General features: G+C 32.4%; 1 protein-coding gene across 1 annotated transcript; it reads right to left on the reverse strand.

Annotated features, from left to right (window-relative positions):
* Positions 1–18,675: 18,675 nt before the first annotated feature.
* On the reverse strand, positions 18,676–19,883 carry LOC141668016 (ethylene-responsive transcription factor ERF105-like). Its single transcript, XM_074474688.1, has one exon. The coding sequence runs from the start codon at positions 19,745–19,747 to the stop codon at positions 18,881–18,883; it is 867 nt and encodes a 288-aa protein (XP_074330789.1). The 5' UTR covers positions 19,748–19,883; the 3' UTR covers positions 18,676–18,880.
* Positions 19,884–20,384: the final 501 nt, after the last annotated feature.

Here is a 20,384-nt window from a genome sequence, read left to right on the forward strand (position 1 = left end):
GTATTTATTAATAAATATCTAAATTATGAGAAAATAAATTAGCTAAAAAATGATAACTCAAGACGAAGATAAAAAAAAACGAGGGAAACGAGGGATTAGATACCGCGTGGTTGTTCATGTAGCACCGCGTGTTAAATGGTCAATCAAACATGAAGTCGAAAAATTTTCCCCTTCAATACACAACAATTTGAAATAAATAATGGTCTATTGATGCAAAATAATGAGCCACAGATAGGGATGACATTTATATTTTATACCGGCCGAGAACGTGGACGATTTTTTATGTCTATACGGCTCGATCCAATTTTTAAGTACTATTTCGCCCAAAGTCTAATGTTGAGTGATATACTACAAATGTCATCTGATTTCATATAAAAATTTAATGTGGTTACTATTATTTTTTCTATATATTACATGAAAAAAAATTATTTAACAAATATTTGGTTTAAATAAAAAATTTTTGATTCCTCGCAGGGTCCCCGATACCCGTTTGGATCGGGACAGAAAATGATATATAGTTTCCAACGGAGAATGGGCCGGGAGGGGACGTGGACGGGAATAGCACTATTCAGCACCGAAGTAATCCCACATCCATCCTAGTCACAAATATGATATAAATTATGAATAGAAAACGTAAATTGTAATTATGATCTATCATATACAAAATCTCGGTCAGCAGCATGGCCAAACTAAAATTTTATTGATTAAATATCTCATTTTAATTCAGGAAAATAGTTTTTCAATTTTTCGAAAATTTGATCGATACGTACATTTTATTATTGTCAGACCTGCTGAGCGGATTGGTATAATTAGCTTAATTTGAGTTATACCCATAAGTGATCAATTGAGGTATTCCGTATATTGGAGATGTCCAAACTGTGATATTTAGGTGACATTTTAGATATAATATTTTTGAGTGGACAACAATAATACCCAGGTATGAATCCACTCTCCTTATCCACACCTGTACTTATTATATATGCAAATCTTGATTTCTGTATGGCCGGTGAAAAAGCTACTGAGAAATGAATATTGTTTCTATGTAGAGATATTTTGGGTTCATAACACGTATGCTAGGACACACTGGGGGACAAATATGTTGTCGGGCCACGTTATGCAAGTACTCCGACGTTCGTTCATCGTAATTCATATACACACGGTTGCACCGGTCATGATCGATGACTCGACGTGTGTAAAAATCATCTTAAACACCTACAATATATATATATATATATATCTAGAATTGAAACTAAATGGGTGCTAAAAATACTCCACTACAGCACTTATTCTCAACGTTCTAAACAAACCTACACACTAATCATGTGCATAAAATTGGGAACAGACTTATCCAAGTATAACTAGTATTGACTTGGTAAACAACTCCTACTTAGAATACAAAACTAATAATGAAATAATAAGTTGCACTAATTATTTTTAATACTCCCCCTTAGTGCAAACTTACGATCAACAACTCCGAGTGAGCTCCTGTGATATTCAAACTTTGGCTTTCCCAGAGGTTTTGTAAAAATATCGGCCACTTGCTCATTAGTTGATACATTTTCCACTTCAACTTCATGTTCAAGCACCGTGTCTCGTATGTAATGGTAACGAACTTCAATGTGTTTTGTTCGTCCATGAAAAACTGGATTTGCAATAAGTTTGATAGCACTTTCATTATCGCACTTAAGTTGCACAGCATAATTAAATTCACCAAGCATACTCTTTATCAAACCTTTTAGCCAAACACATTCCTGCGCTGCCATGCTTGCTGCCACATACTCCGCTTTTGTACTCGACAAAGCAACAATTGGTTGTTTCTTACTGCACCAGGACATCATTGCCGAACCTATACTAAAACAATATCCACTGGTTGAATACATGTCTTCGACGTTTCCTGCCCAATTTGCGTCTGTGTACCCGGCTAGTTTAATCTTTTCACACCTTTTATACATCAAACCATAATCCAGAGTCCCTTTAATATATCGCAGAATCCTTGTGACTGCATCCCATTGTTTATAAGTTGGACGCTGCATAAACAGTGATACCACACTAACCGAGTAACAAAGTTCAGGCCTTGTGATAGTTAAATAAATTAGACTACCCACAAGTTGTCGAAATGGTGTTGCGTCATTCAATGGATCTCCCTCGCTGCTTGTCAATTTGAGGCCCTGCTCCATTGGAATAGCTTTTTCTTTGGACTCCTCCATGTTGAAACGTCGCAGCAGATCTTTGGCATAGGCCCTTTGAGAGATGAAATAACCATCAGCTGCCTTTTCTACTTCAAGACCAAGAAATCGACTAGCTTCTCCCAGATTCTTCAGTTCAAAACGCAATGATAACTCATTAATCAACATAGTTACCTCATCTCCATTATTTCGCGTGACAATCATACATCCACATATAGTAGGACAATCAAGTGAACATTTGATTCTATTTTAATGAATAAACTAGAATCTGCTTCAGAAACTCTAAAGCCACAAAACAATAAATACTGAGCAACTTTACCATACCAGGATCGTGATGATTGTCGAAGACCGTATATAGACTTTTTTAACCTACAAACATAATCTGGATATTCATTTGAAACGTATCCTTTTGGTTGCTCCATGAACACCTCACGATTTAATTCACCGTAAAGAAATGCATTCTTCACGTCAAGTTGCCATAACTTCCACCCTTTGAATGCTGCAAGAGCAATTTTAGATCGTAGTGTCACCATCTTTTCCACCGGGCTAAATGTTTCTTCATAATCCAGACCATAATTTTGAGAAAAACCACGTGCAACCAATCTGGCTTTGTACCGTTCGATCGTTCCATCTGAATTTTTCTTTACCTTGTAAACCCATTTACAAGTGACTGGAACACAATTTTCTGGCTTGGGAACTAACTCCCAAGTTTCATTTCTTCTCAAAGCTTCTAATTCTTCTGCCATTGCATGCTCCCATTCAGGTTTGCCTTTCGCTTGTTCGTATTTGCTGGTTCATTTTGATCAGTTTCTCCGGTAAAGAAGCATGAGGTAACAGTGCAATTATTTAATTGTACCTCATAGTCTCGAAGGTAAGATGGTTGTCTTCTTTCTCTTGTGTATCTACTTGAATCTGGACTTTCATTGTTGTTTGAGCATCCTTCTGTTGACGTGATTTCATCATTTAAGAATTGATCTTCATGTTCCGGAGAAAGCTGAATCTTTTCTTGATGATGTATCACACTATTCTGAGTAGCATAATAAGACGACACCTCATCAAATACGACATCACGAGAAGTGGTTACCTTATGTGTTTCAGGATCCATACATCTCCACCCCTTCCTGTGTACGTCATAACCAACAAAAATACATACTTTTGCTTTCGGGTCCAACTTAGTACGAGTAGCCTTAGGAACATGAACATAGCATATTGAACCAAACACGCGAAGACAGCTAACATCCGACTTTTCATCATAAATAATTTCAAGAGGAGATTTCTCTTTACCTGGCCATGGAGGTAAACGATTTATCACGTAACAAGCACTTTGAAAAGCTTCTGCCTAGAGCCCTCGAGGAAGATTTTTATCATGCAGCCAAGAGAGGCTCATAGATGTGAGATGAGCCAGCTTCCTCTCTGAAACGCCATTTTGTTGTGGCGTATGTGGACAAGTCATTTGTCTCTGAATACCCTTCTCATTGCAGAAACGAATGAAGTCACTTGAAAGAAACTCTCCACCATTATCGCTTCGTAAACACTTGATTTCCTTTTTGAACTCCATAGCAAGACTGTTTCTTTTGATCTTATAATCTTTTATAACAAGACAAGTACTTGATAGACGAAAAGAAAATAAACGACAAGTGTATATGACTCAAGATGGCTCTGATACCATAAAACAAAATAGAAATAGACTACTAGTAACAATTAAACAGAGACAATTAAAAAAGAACACACTGATAGAATTTAATAATTCTATAAACACATAATTCTCTAAAATAGAGACAAGGACTGTAGTCATCATATTTAATTATCGAGATTAAACCGAAGGCGGAAGCGTACCTGAATCCATATGGCGATAATCGTAACGGTATCTAAATCTGTATAGTGTCCTTGATTATTGTCTTCCTCAACCAAATACTCCTTAGGATTTCTCAATGGCTCTCTCTGATGGGTAGAAGATAAGCCGTTACGCGTACTTGATATATTGGGGACTATAACCCTTTTTATATACCACCTAATTAAATCTCCCTTTATAATTTAATTGGGCCTGGTATTAGGTATCCACTTATTAGATCCATACAATAAATTAAAATCTAATTGGGTTTCTTATTTGATCACTTAATTTAACCCAATATAATAAATAGCAAATATAATTGATATATTTATATGTAGCACATAAAATAATAATTATTATTAAAAATAATTATAACAATCTCCCACTTGGGCTTCATTTGAATCCAGAATCAATTATACAAAACTGTAGTGCGCAACTTTATGCTATTTATCGTCCTTAGATTTTACCAAAACAATTCGGTACGTCTACTATATATGTATGAGATTCTGGCGGCATTCGTCACAAACTTTACGTGACTAAACCTTCCAGGGTCACCGCACAAATATATTCAACGACATGAATCAATGCATGGATAAGTGGCATGGAAATTACATGTAATGTGATCTATATAATGTCTATTTCCAACTAGTCCTTAGGCAATCTCTAACGAGATTGATTCCAATTTTCTCAACTCAATGTTAAACCGCAATAAGAAAATTGAACAAAAGTAGAGTGATATTTAATAAAATTCCATCAATTGTATTCTGCAGAACATAAACAACTCAATGTTTATTACATAAAACACCAAAATATAAACTCCCACTAAACCAAAGTATCACATAAGGTAACACCCATATGAGCAGTATGCTCGTGAAAGACCTTAGGTGTTAACACCTTAGTGAGTGGATCCGCAATCATGGAATTAGTGCCAATGTGTTATATCGAAATATGTCCACTCTGAATCTTTTTTTTAACAACTAGGAACTTAATATCTATATGTTTTGCATCTGTAGTGCTCCTATTGTTGTTTGAATACTCCGCTACTGATTTATTATCACAAAATATCTTTAATGGTCTTTCAACACCATCAAGGATACGCAAACCAGTGACAAAGTTTCGCAGCCATAAAGCTTGATTGGATGCCACAAAACATGTTATATATTCTGCAGCCATGGTGGATGAAGCTATGAGCGTCTGTTTGGCAGACCTCCATGAAATCACTCCACCAGCCAGTAGATAAACATATCCCGAAGTAGATTTTCTTTCATCTTTGCATCCTCCAAAGTCAGAATCCGAATATCCAATGATTTCTAGATGATCTGATTTCCTGTATGTGAGCATATAGTCTTTTGTTTTTTTCAAATACCGTAAGACTCGTTTCACTGCTTTCCATTGCTCCATTTCCAGATTACTCAAATATCTTCCCAACATTTTAACAATGAATGTTATATCAGGAAGAGTACAAACTTGAGCATACATTAGGCTTCCCACTGCCGACGCATATGGTATCCTTTTCATTTCCCATATCTCAAGTTCATTCTTGGGACACTGTTTGAGACTAAATTTGTCTCCCTTAGACATGGGTGTATCCATTGGTGCACAATCTTTCATGCCATACCTTTCCAGGATCTTTTCGATATAGCTCTTTTGTGACAATCCAAGAATACCTCGAGAGCGACCTCTATGTATCTGAATTCCTAATACAAAAGAGGCGTTACCAAGATCCTTCATCTCAAATTGATTAGTGAGAAATTTCTTGGTATCGTGCAATAAGCCTATATCATTAGTAGCAAGTAAGATGTCATCAACGTATAAGAGAAGAAAAAAAATTTGCTCCCACTGAACTTGTGATATACACAATGTTCCACCAAGTTCACTTCGAAACCATATGATGTGATTACATGATGAAATTTATGATACCATTCACGAGAAGCCTGCCTGAGACCATATATGGACTTCTTTAATTTGCAAACCATAGTCCTTGGATCTCCAATGATAAAGTTTTCTGGCTGCACCATATAAATTGTCTCGCCAATATTTCCATTGAGAAACGCAGTCTTTACGTCCATCTGATGTAGCTCTAGATCATAATGAGCCACAAGTGCCATAAAAATTCTAAATGAGTCATTCGTGGAAACCGCAGAGAAAGTCTCATTGTAGTCGATACCTTTCTTTTGAGTGAATCCTTTAGCGACTAGACGAGCCTTATATCTTTCGATGTTACCACTCGAATCCCTTTTGGTTTTAAATACCCATTTAAAACCAATAGGTTTTGAGCCTTTAGGCAACTCGACAAGATCCCAAACGTCATTGTCTTTCATAGATTGCATCTCTTCATTCATGACATCAATCCACTTTTGAGAGTTAGGAGTCTGCATGGCTTGTTGAAGATTTACAAGATCATCTTCCCCAATGCCAACTCCATCTTCATGCTCTTGTAGAAAAACAATATAATCATCTGGAATTGTGCTCTTTCGCTCTCTAGTGGATCTCCTTAGTGGCACTTCTTGTGATTCATGAGGTTGTTGAGTTTGCTCAATTGGTTCCTCATGGGGAATTTCAGTGTTATCTTGAACCGGAGGGCCTTGAACAATGATAGGTATCATAATCTGATCATTGCTCTCGGCAGAGTCATAAATAGGATCATGACTATCTTCTTCAAAGACAATACTTTTACCTATATCTTCCCTCCCAAAATCAACATTCTCAAAAAATCTTGCATTATCAGTCTCAAAGAAGGATCTAGTAGCGGGATCATAAAATTTAAATCCGCGGGTACGTTCCGGATACCCAACAAAATAACAACTAACTGTCCTAGAGTCCCGTTTCTTTTCATTCGGCCTATATGGCCTTGCCTCAGCTGGACAACCCCAAACATGTAAATGATTAATACTAAGTGTTTTCTTAGTCCAAAGTTTGTAAGGAGTTTCGGTCACTGCTTTAGTTGGAACCCGGTTAAGGATATAAATTGCAGTCTTTAGTGCATCTCCCCAAAGTGATTCAGGCAAGGAAGAATGACTTATCATACTTCTCACCATATCTTTAAGATTACGGTTTCGCCTCTCAGCAACACCATTCATATTTGGTTTTCCTGGCATAGTGTACTGAGGGACAATTCCACACTCCTTTAGAAAGTTAGCAAAGGGTCCTGGACGTTGCTCACCTGATCCATCATATCTACCGTAGTATTCACCACCACGATCAGATCTGACATCTTTAATGCTACTGTTTAGTTGAAGTTCAAATTCAGCTTTATACTCTTTAAACACGTCCAAAGCTTGTGACTTCTCATGTATCAAGTATAGGTAACCATACCTAGAGTAATCATATATGAACGTGATAAAATACCGTTGATCGTTCCAAGAGGCCGTAGGGAATGGTCCACATATTTCGGTATGAATCAGTTCCAAGACACTCATAACTCTATTGGCACCTAACTTTCTCGAGTTTGTTTGTTTTCCCTTAATACATTCTACACAGACTTGAAAGTCACTTAAATCTAAGGGATCAAGAATTCTATCATTCACAAGCCTCTGAATTCTATGTTTAGAGATATGACCTAATCGTTTGTGCCACAACATAGCAGAATTCTCAGTTAACTTACGCTTTGTACCTCTTCCACTTGAGTGCAAAATTTCATTATTAAAAGCAACAATATCAAACATATAAAGATTATCAATCAAAGAACCAGTGGCAACCACATTTGAATTTAAAGAGAAACATTCTTAATTATTTCCAAAAGAACAAGTGTAGCCATATCTGTTCAAACAGGAAATAGAAATAAGATTCCGTCTAAAAGACGGTGCAACAAATGTCTCAAATAAATCCAAATAAATACCAGTTTTTAATAATAATCTAAATGTTCCAACAGCTTCAACTGAAACTTTATTGTCGTTGCCCACATAGATGAATCTTTCGGCATCAATTGGCGGTCGGCTCCACAGGCAACCCTGCATAGATATACTTATGTGAGTAGTAGCACCAGAGTCTACCCACCAAGTATCCTTAGGTACAGAAACCAAATTAACTTCAGAACAAACAAAGACAGAAGTCTTACCCTTCTTCACACGCCAAGCAACATATTTGGAACACTCTTTCTTCATGTGTCCAGCCTTCTTACAAAAGTAGCAGGTTGTTCCCTTATCCTGCTTCTCTTGCAACTGATGCTTGGGTTTTCCACTTGCAATATACTTACCTCTCTTTCTCTTCTTATCATGAGAGCTTGATGCCAAGTGAGCACTCTCAGTCTTCTCTCGCAAAACCTTATCTTCCTCTTGCACACAGTGTGAAATGAGCTCATTAAGAGTCCATTTTTCCTTTTGAGTATTATAACTCACCACAAAGTGTCCGAACTGAGGAGGCGGAGAAATAAGAACCAAGTGAACAAGTAACTCATCTGAAAGTTCTAACTTGAGTTCCTTGAGTTTTCCAGCAAGATTAGACATCCCAATGATGTAATCCCTTATTTTCCCCTTTCCTTTATAATTCATGGTCACGAGTTTTGACAAAAGATTACTCGTTTCCGCTTTCTCATTCTTAGCAAAATATTGCTCAATCTCGGAGAGGAACTTCTTGGCACTTGTGCTTTCAGCAATAGAGCCCCGAAAGCCAGTTGAAATCGTTCGCTTCATGATCGCCAGACACATGCGATTAGAGCGTTCCCATTTCTCAATTTGATCCGTTTTGAGATCATCCGTAGTGGGAACTGGTTGCTCTTTCATTAGCGTAAGGTCGAGATCCATACACCCAAGAACGATTTCAACATTCTCTTTCCACGTGACATAGTTTGTCCCATTCAACATTGAAATCATGCTCAACTGAGCGGAAGCAGAATTAACACTAGTAGTAACTGAAATAGAAAACAAATATACGACATATGCTCAAAACTACTATATACAATAATGTGATAAATTTTAAATATTGGCAACACCGTCACAAGATACCTAGCGCAACATTAAATTTTAGTCTTTGGACATCAAATTTAATTTACAATTGGTACTCTCCATGCAATAATCAAGTATTAGCAATTAATTTCTGTCAAATAATAGGCCTTTCTTTGGACCGACTTATTATTCACATGAAAACCTTAATATTGCTACACACTTATTATCACAGGAATATTTTAATTTTGGCCAAATATTACCTTCCTTTGGGCCGATAAAATTTGCGTAAAATTAAATATTCTATCGTCATAATAATAATTTTAAATTAATTAATCTACACAAAAGAGGTCACTTTGGCGACATATTGCTTCAATCAACTAATATAAAAAATATTTGACCACCTAAATAAATAGGTTAATAATAATTTTCCAATAATAAATAAATTAACTCACAAATATATTATATTCTTTACAAGCTTTATTTATTTCCCAAATATATGTACTTACCATATTTAACAAATAGGAAGACACTGTAATTCAGAGAGATTTAAGTAGATACTACACCCAATTATCACAACAATAGCCATTATGTCATGTTATTCTAATTACATTAAGATTGTTATTGACATGAGCAGAAGAACGATTACATAATCGTGACTTAACAAATTTCCAATTTACAAAGCACGAAGAAGATAGTCACCAAAATCAATTAAATACAAATTGATTTAAAAAACAAACCTAAAATATAAAGTTAATGACCAATATGACATATAAAACCATAACTTCATCCTGTGAGTACTATCTCCTGAATCTAAAACATAGAATTGTGCATAAGCCGCACAAAAGGTTTTATCTCGTTAATCGATAACTGAATTAATCAAAGATAAGAGACTATATATCACATTCTCGAAATGAAAAAATATCCCGATAATCAAAATATGAAGAAGCTCTGATGCCAATTGATAGAATTTAATAATTCTATAAACACATAATTCTCTAAAATAGAGACAAGGACCGTAGTCATCATATTTAATTATCGAGATTAAACCGAAGGCGGAAGCGTACCTGAATCCATAAGGCGATAATCGTAACGGTATCTGAATCTGTATAGTGTCCTTGATTATTGTCTTCCTCAACTAAATACTCCTTAGGTTTCTCAATGGCTCTATCTGATGGGTAGAAGATAAGCCGTTACGCGTACTTGATATATTGGGGACTATAACCCTTTTTCTATACCACCTAATTAAATCTCCCATTATAATTTAATTGGGCCTGGTATTAGGTATCCACTTATTAGGTCCATACAATAAATTAAAATCTAATTGTGTTTCTTATTTGATCACTTAATTTAACCCAATATAATAAATAGCAAATATAATTGATATACTTATATGTAGCCCATAAAATAATTATTATTATTAAAAATAATAATAACACACACTACTAAGAAAATAGAACTGTTTGTTGTTTATTCACTTCAATACAAAATACAAGCACATACCTACAATATATATATATATATATATCTAGATTTGAAACTAAATGGGTGCTAAAAATACTCCATTACAACACTTATTCTCAACGTTCTAAACAAACCTACACACTAATCATGTGCATCAATGAACGGACTTATCCAAGTATAAGTAGCATTGACTTGGTAAACAACTCATACTTAGAATACAAAACTAATAATGAAATAATAAGTTGCACTAATTATTTTTAATACTGTGGCGGAGCCATTACCAGATCACCCGATCAGAGTAGGTCTGGACCCTCCCTGAAATTTGAGGTCTGTATAATTTTAAATGTCTTTTACTTAAGGTTCAAGTTCTATCTTGCATTTTGCAGAAACTCTGACTTGTGCCCTCTCTTGTTTCCGATAACTCAATTTAGTACTTGTTTGGAAAATTTTAAAATATGTAATTTACGATTTGAAAGGATTATGCAACTTAAAAGTAATAAATATATAAATGCTTATAAGTTATATAAGTGTTGGATAATTTATTTATAAGTCAGAACTTTTTACATAAATGAACTAAAATAAATAATTTTTAAATAAAATTATCTTAATTTTTATATTTTAATTTAGATTAATATTTAAAAAATATATCTTTTAAAATTAAAATCAATAAAAAAGTAAAAAGTCAAAATAACTTGAGAAAAAAGTATGTTGTTACTAACATTCAACTTATCAGCTTATAAGTTATAAATTCAATTTATAAATTAGGTCGAAAAATATTCCTAGATAAGTCATTACGGGTTTATAAGTCATTAAGTTGATTTATAAGATGTGTGAAACAAACCCCTAATCTCTTATCTTCCCTTTTAAATCTGCAGCTAATTTTATAACTTTGAATAGTTATTTTGATCTAAGCATACAATTTAAAAGTAAGTGATCTTAATGTCAGCTTGAGATATATTTTTCTTAGTATTTTATTCATGTATTTTATAATTCTGTTATAAAATATATAGATAGTATAATTTGGCCCTCTCTCGGATGGGATTCTGGCTCCGCCACTGATCGATACAATGTACAACGGATCTGGGTTAATTTTTGGTTGTACAAATTTTATAATGAGAATGAAATATTTGTCAAACAATTTGTAAATATTCATGTAGATTTTATTTAGATTGTTAATTAAATTTTGGGTAATAGGCAAAATTCTCAATTTGAATATCCTTCGCAACTATTAGGTAGTCGTTAGGTTCAGGAGAGTATGAGTTTGAAATAAGCAATCAGATTAGGCTAGTATGACAAATATGCATAACTTATATAAAATTAAACAACATAATATTTAAGATATATATTTTAAGATTGTATTTAATTTTAATAATTAAAATGAAATTTAATTTAATATCTCATATCCCTCTCTAAAACCCACATTCCCCGAGGTATCAAATGTGATTCCACCTAGATTGAAAGAATGGATATCAAAATTTTAAAAACAGTTAACCAAACGTAGGGATGAGTTTGAAATAAACGAAATTCATACAATGAGTCTGAACCAAATGAACCGAGCATATAGAACTAATAAAAGATTTGGAGTTCCTAAATGTAATTATAGAAGATTTTTTTTTAATTAGTGCGGTTTATAATCATGTTTTCACACTGAAGTGCAGATTATATCATAATATTAGTGTAGACTGATTTTTATGTAAATATAAATTTATATAAATTAATCATTTTTAAAAGAAAAATGATTTATTCAAATTATAAAATTATTTAAAAATAACGTATTATTTATTTTTAACAAATATTTACTCCGTAAGATTGAATTTTTAATTAAATATTTATATATGGTGAACTCTAGGTACTTATAAAAAAATCTACAATAATTGAATTTTATTTTCCTAATTACTAATTACTAATTACCGCACCAAAAATATAATAACCGTATGAGATCACTGATCACATGTAGGGCTGTCAAAAAAATTCAAAAAATCCGATATTCGTCCGAAAAATCCGCATTCGTATCCGAAATAAAACGGATATTATCCGTATCCGACACAAAGCGGATATTATCTGTATTCGAATCCGACGATTGCGGATACGGATACGGATATAGGCATATTCGTATCCGATAATATCCGAATCCGAATAAATATATTTTATATTTAAATATTTAAATAATTTGAAAATATATTATATTAAATTTATAGTGTGTTTATGTATACACACACATACACACACATATATATATTAAATATTATGTTTATACAAATTTTATAGACATATAGAAAATTAAATCATTTGAGTTCAACAATTTAAAGAATACGTTTATATTGAAAAGAAAAATAAAATTAATTTTTGAAAATTTAAAATATAATTAAATCACTTTATCACTTATTTTAATTTTTAAAAATGAATTTTTATTTTTAACTATATTTTTTTTATTTTTTTCAATTTTTTTAATTTTTAATATAAAATAAAAAAATCTGACTGAAAATCAGATTCAGATCCGGATATTATCCGTATCCGGATAGTATCCGTCGGATCCGGATTCAGATATTATTCTTTAAATATTTTCCGATTCGGTTTCAGATACGAATACGGATTTTCGGGTTCGGATCCGGATACAGGCAGATTCGTATCCAAATTATCCGTTTGACAGCCCTAATCACATGTAGTCCAAACATAGAAACAAAAATGATAAGATAGAGCTCTCGTTTATGTTCATCTTCTTAGTTCTTCCCTATCCGGTCTACTGAAAAAGTCAAACATATCACCGGACACAACTTTGACTTGCGAATATTGAATTTAGAAATGCCATTACCAACAAAGGATGACAGATGAAAATGAAAAATTGTAAAACTTAAATTATGTCATTAGTTCGTTGTAGCAACATTTAGGGGTCATTTGTTAACGGGTGAATGACAGGATATTGACTGAATTGTTCTGTTTTATTCATTCAGATTGTTTATTTGCAATTTTGTAATAAATAATTTTTCAGGACGACATCAAATTATCTCTGAACCATTGCCTCTCCAAAATCTATCTGAATGGTTTGTAATTGGTCCATTATCAATTTTCACACGGGTACTTTATAGATAACAAACATTCTTAATATCAATTTCTTTTTATAAATTTATTTTTTATTTACCATTAACGTGTAATTAGATTAAATAAATATATTATATGAAAATTTGTTGATAAACTCTTATTTTTATCATTAAAACTAATATTTTTCTTAGATGTTTTAATGATAAATTTATACATAATTTCTCGATAACAAATTTCATTGATTTTGTCTTTTTTATTACGGGTAGTTGTGTTATTTATAATTTAATTGAAATTTGTAATTTGTGAAATTTATTTATTAATACTAAAATATATAATTTATTTTTTCACAAAACTTCTAAATTTATTTTTATATTTTTCAAGATATTAGGTTGTCGCGTTAAAAAATATATTGGTGATATTATAAATAGTTAAGTTTTCGATAACTAATTTAACACCTAATTTTCTAATAAATAATTTCAATCATATCTTTTATAAATTAGTTTAGTTAGATTAAATTAGTTTAATTAAATTAAATTAATTTAATTAGATTAATAAAGCGTGGTTCAGAAACATGAAATTTATTTATCAAACGACATTTTCATCCATCGTTGAGATTTGTCATTCATTCAGAAAACCGTTCATTCATAAAATATCATTCATATTTAACAAATAACCCCTTAGAGTACAAACCTACGAGTCAAGTCTTCTGTAGGTTGTTCGAGAGTGAAAGATAAGAAGAGGTTTGGGCCGCTTTGTTCAATTTGGATCCGCTGGGCCTTTTCTGTTTACCTGATATTAGTATCCGTAAATATTGTAAACGACCTGAAACGAGTTTTGTCCTTAACAAATCGAGCTTATTTTTTATCGAACAAAAAATATGTTTAACTCGAGCTCGTTGAAATCCATATATACCGAGTTATTATCAGTTTCGACACAATCGAAACATATTTTTTTTCGTAGATAACCCGCAGCCGCTACCCTTCGGGTGCGCACTTGTAAACCCTACGGGTTCACGTAATAGCCTGCAAACCACGTGAACCAAGGTAAACCGCATTTTTATCCTCGGGGATTCCAAGAATTCATGGATTAAATATGTGGGAGTTTAGTTTAAACTTAAAATGTTGGTAATATTATGAAAATTCAGTAAATATGTAAGTTTTTTCCGAGTTTTAATAAGTCGGGTTTGAGTCGTACAAGTTCGAGTCAATATTGAACCGAGCTTGAGCCACACAAGTTAAGCCTCATAACGAGTTCGTTAGTTTAATGCACATATTTTTGAATTCGAGCTCAAATTATTAACAAACTGAGTCCCTATCAAGTCGAGTTTGAGTTTGCTCACGAACAATTTAGTTCGTTTACAATTTTATCTTTCCCATCATTAAAGTGAGAAAACTTTGTAATTATATTAAGATTTCAATAATAATCTTTATCATTAAAACCTTACATATTAATTTTTCATTATATTTTAGTTAATTTTTCAATATATTTTAATTATATTTTAGTTAATGTGTGTGCGAGCCAAGTGCTCGTCCCCATTATAAAGTGTGTGCTGAATTGCGTCCCTCGATATAAAAAATTGAGGGGGTTGGAAGGAGCATTATTTAACCGAAATATTATTACGGTGTCTGACCGCTGACGAACTAACTGATATGAACTGTGAAGTAAGAAGAGAACAAGTCTGTGTAATTAAAGCCATTTGGACTCTAATCACGTGACCCAATCACATGCAGGCCGTAGTGTAGAATGCGTTGACAATTGACACATGTCATGTTATATTAGACCAGTGTACGTATTCTGGTCAAATTGTCAAAGTCCTTAAAATATTACTTCCTCCGTACCTAAAATGTTTCATCTTTATGTTGAACACGTTTGTCAATGCACATTTTTGATCGTTAATATCTTTAAATTCGTATTACTATTAAATATAAAAATTTCACTGTATTAAAATACTCATAAATATGAATCCAACGAGATCACTCATGACTATGTTTGATATTATAGATTAGACGTAAATTAGTAGTCAATCACTTACCGTGAACTGTATCGAAAGTCAATATAGCAACATCATTTTGGGACCGAGGGAGTATCGAACCTTCTTCAAAGAATGCATGTATAATTATAGGCGGGTATTTATGACAAATAATACTGCCCTCTATTTTTGCAATTTGCAAAATACAGTTAGGGTACACATATTTTTTTAAAAAAATAACTACTCACCCTGTCCTCTTTTATGATTTGTTTGATTTTTTTGTGTCTATTTGACTCAATTTTGACTAATATTATATGTGAAAAATAATAAAAAATATATTATTAAAAAATACATATAAATAATTTAATCAGAGATCATTTTACTTTAGCACACGAGTCGCTGCAAACTATACTCTCTGATATAATTCTGGTTAAATCATTCACTAAAGAATCTGTTTTTCCAAAATCAATGTATTGTTTGGCAAATCTTTATTTTAGTGGTATTTTCGAGAATCTTGTGATAAATTTAATTTTTTAGAGAGACAAATAAACTGCAATTTTCCAATTCCTGGGAGCCATACATACTAGGAATTTCTCACTAATGGCGCACATATAGGGATTAGGACAGCGTATAACGTCGATGAAATATCGTACGATATTGCCTTTATTTTCAAATAAAGTTCAGTGTCTCCTGTGCACGTGTCAGATGGATGTATTTGGAGAGCATGTCGTGCATTGTCCAAAATAACAAGTGTTTAAATATCGATATGACTTGGTAAAAGATATGTTATATGATTTATTATGAAGAGCTGAGATTTCAGCTAAAAAGGAAACACATGTTAACTTTCTTACTTCTCCCGATAAAGTTAGATTAATTTTTATGCCGGCTGACGTGTTAGTTTACACGCGAAATTGAAGAAAACATACTTGTGTTGATCTAAATGAAATTTCTCCTTTGAGTGGATTTGGAAATGGACTAATTGAAATTTCTCCTTTGAGTGGATTTGGAAATGAACTAATTGGTTAGACAGCTAAAAAACAGTCGAGACAAATGTGCGTAAACATGATCAGACATGTAAAGATAATCAACCTGTGTTCATGCCTTGTGCCTTTGATACATTTAGATTCTTGACATCTGATGTTGTTGAGTTTTTGAGGAGAGTGCAAAAAATCATGAATAAAAATGATATAACTACAAACTCGATTGAATATATTTTTCTTAGGATAAGATTTGTTATTAAACGAGGTATTGTGACACCGGCACAATTTGTTGCTCACATAACTCGTACACTTGTTAGACTTTCTTTATTGATCTTATATTCAAATACATATATTTTTTCAAAAAATACAATAATAATAATAATTCAGAAATAATTTTTAATTTCCGATCAATATTTGAACAAAAAAAGGGATGGACCATAACTTAATATAAAATTGTTTGATCGTTAAAGGTATATTTATCGTTTTCGAAATAATATAGTTACAGAATTGAAATCAAAATTTGTTTTTTACGAGTTCAAATATAAAGAGGAATTTAATGGGCTTTGAGCCTTTGATGATCATCCACAAATTGATACTCCCTACTAATATAATAATTAATAGAATAAAATATGTTTCAATAATTCTTGGTCTCGAATCCAGACCTTATAAACCGTATATCAATATTAGGGGGACCCGGCTACATAAAATTAGGTAGAATGAATAAATCAAAGGAATTGAAATACTCATGGGAGTTGTTATTTCCTCCGTCCCTCTGCATTTTTTACATACTTTTTACTCATGTTTGATAAATATTTTAAAATTATTACAAAAAATTGTTCTATAATTTATTTTTAAAATTTTTCTTTTTATATAAAAGTTTAAATATTATATTTTTATTTAAAATAAAAATATTTAATATTATTTAAAAAATTATATTTTACAATAACCTTAAAATATATATCGATCTTCTGTCCTTCAATGTAAAAAATGACGGTTCAGGTAGTATTTAGTCAAGGTGTATGCATTGGTCAACATAAGTTTATATGCACTGAGCAGTGAGCACACTGTTAGTCTCGTATGGAATTAGGTGGGTGTCTCTATGTTCTATATATATACTCGTTCCATTCTATACGTTTACTATTTACATGTATTTTGAGCGTTCTATAAAGTATAGTTTGATAATGTTTTTTTCAATTTTTTTTTGAACAAAAGTTTAAACATGAAACTTTTGTTCAGGAAAAAAAAATTAAAAAAATATTGTGAAGTTATGTTTTAAATGAGAATTGAAAAACGTGCCAAAAAGTAACGTATACAATTTAATAGGACAGATGAGTATATGTTTGACCATGGTCTACATGATTGAATGTACTTTTACCATTTCAATGTTCCTCATGGAAGGCAAGACTGTTTTTCTTGTGAAACATTTCTATGTTTATTGTAATTGACGAAAAAATCTATATATATCTACTAATTTTCAATAAAAAAAGAGAAGAGTGAGAATCTGTTTTGATTGATTCAATGTTAAATAGAGGTACTAGCCAGTAGTATTTTTACATTTGTAGGTGGAAATTGTAAGTGATGAATGAGTAGTGAGCTTCATAATATATAAACACACTGCCATGGATTTCTAAATAATACTTTTTTCATAAAAAAATTGAACAATGTTAACAATAAATAATCAATAGGCGGAAAAAATATTAGTTTAATTATATTTTAGAAATTGCATATACACACATAGAAAATACTCTTTCCGTCCCAATTTATTTTTCCAGTTTGATTTTTACACATAATTTAAAGTTCATCGACCATATATTTCCGTTAATTAATTTTTAAATTTGTTTTGTGACTAAGAGTTTAGGATTTAAAATTTTATTAACAAAAAGAAAATTTTAAAAATAAATAAAGAAGATATGTGTTCAAAAATTTGAAATTACCCATAAGTTAAAGTGAACAATTAATTTGGGACGGAGAGACTAGGATAGAGCTATTTATTTTTGTCTTGCTTGAGTTTTGTCAAAAGTTTACTTGATATGATTATCTTTTAAAAGTTTACTTGGCTATTAAAGTACTTTGTTCACATCTATTTATATAAAATATTTGGATAAAAAATTCATTAAATTATGACCCCTAAAAAATTCATTACATATATTGACAAGTAAAAAACTAAACTATATTTGCAATTTGTGATTATTATCCATTTTTTATGTGCTAAGACTAAGTTATTGAAACAAGCAATTTAATTAGCAAACAATTATGGATCAATCACTTGCCAAAATTTGCATAAATAAAACTGTGAACATATTACATACATAATACATCACTCTAACTAATCACTTTACTTGTCTGAAACAAAGTTTCGAAAAACATCGAAAGAACTAAAATAATAAGAAAAATAAAACTATGTCGGCGAACCCCTTTGATGAAAAAAATAAAAGAAACATGACTCATGCAACTTCAAAAACTAACCAAAGGTAGTAGCAAATAGCAATTATTTATCTTAATTTACATTACATACAACACCAAGCCAGTTTTTACGCCATAAAATGTTGAAATTCTACCGAAGAAAATTGATGCGACAACGGTGAAAGAAGAGGATAATCAAATAAACTCATTTTGTCATCCCAATTATCCATAGCTTCAGGCCAAGTTATCGACTGAGGTTGACACACCTCGTGATCAGAAATGTGCGTTTTTCTGGTAGTACCACTACTACAATCACATATTTTTGGTTGCTTTTCAGGTCTCTCCTTGCTCTTCAACCCTAATTTCTTCATCTCACGCTTCATTTTTCCCTCATTTCTCTTCCTCTTTTGAAATTTCTGGCTACGGACCTTGTAAGTTGCATCGACGAGCTGATTGTGGCTTTCGGATTTCGTTAACTCGAGAGGAAAGTTGAGAATAGCTTTGCTTCCACGTAACTTATACGCAGCTCGATCATAAGCTTTAGCAGCTTCAATTGGTGTCACATACGTCCCCAGCCATATTCTCGAGCCTCTACGTTTCGGATCACGCATTTCTGCTGCAAATTTCCCCCACGGCCTTCTTCGTACCCCTCTGTAGTGTACGTTTTCATCTTCATTGATTTTGTCAGAGTTGATCACTTGATTTTTCTCCGACCACTCAGATTTTTGTAACGAATAGAGATCAGACGGTTGGTGGTACGAGAAAGTTAAATTATCTGGTTCTCTCGTATCTGTACTGCATGAGTGTATTACTTTTGGCGATGACAACGAAGACGAGGAAGATGAGTCGTTTGAATTGTGCGAACAAGTTGGTGAAGGCGATGTTAAAAACTGAGCATATTCTTCTAGTAGAGAGGTATCAACAGGAGAAAATGTGTCGAGGAACAGATGTTGTCTGATGAAATCTAGGGTTGAAAGTTCGTCTGCAGTCGCCATATAGGGTAGGTACAGTTTGAGAAAACAAGTGAGAATATTTGAAGCTATGATCGAATATATAAAGCTGAAAATTGAGGAGTGTGGGCGTTTATATGGAAGTAGATGTGATGAGATGGGAGGTGGAAATGTTTGTGAAATGAAGGCATTTGTTCTCGTACGTATCATTCATTTGTTTGCTTATAAATAAATTTTGAAACAAAGACTTCTTCTTGCCTGTGGATAGAGATAAGAAAATTGAGTGCTAAAATGAGTGTCAAAATAACACACTGGTAATGACGTGACATGATATGCGTTATTCCCCGTTTCAATTTATCTGTCATATTTGATTTTTTGGGTCATATTGACTCAATTTTGGCCGTAAATTAAATATAAATTTTTCATTTTTTTGAAAAACCAAACAATACGTTTTAAAGTAGATTACGTGTACTTTCTAATGATATAATTTTTTTCGATTATATGTTATACAAAATTTTCAGTCAAAATTTGATCAATTTGACCGCAAAAAGTTAAACATAACAGATAAATTGGGACGTGGGGAATATAATTTAGTTCGTGGCTAATGACGTGACATGATATATGTGTTGCAATTTAATTCGTAAGCGTATACGAATATAGGTATGTTCCCATATTATTTTAA

This window comes from Apium graveolens, chromosome 6 (genome assembly GCF_009905375.1).
Source record: "Apium graveolens cultivar Ventura chromosome 6, ASM990537v1, whole genome shotgun sequence".
Lineage (NCBI taxonomy): Eukaryota > Viridiplantae > Streptophyta > Magnoliopsida > Apiales > Apiaceae > Apium > Apium graveolens.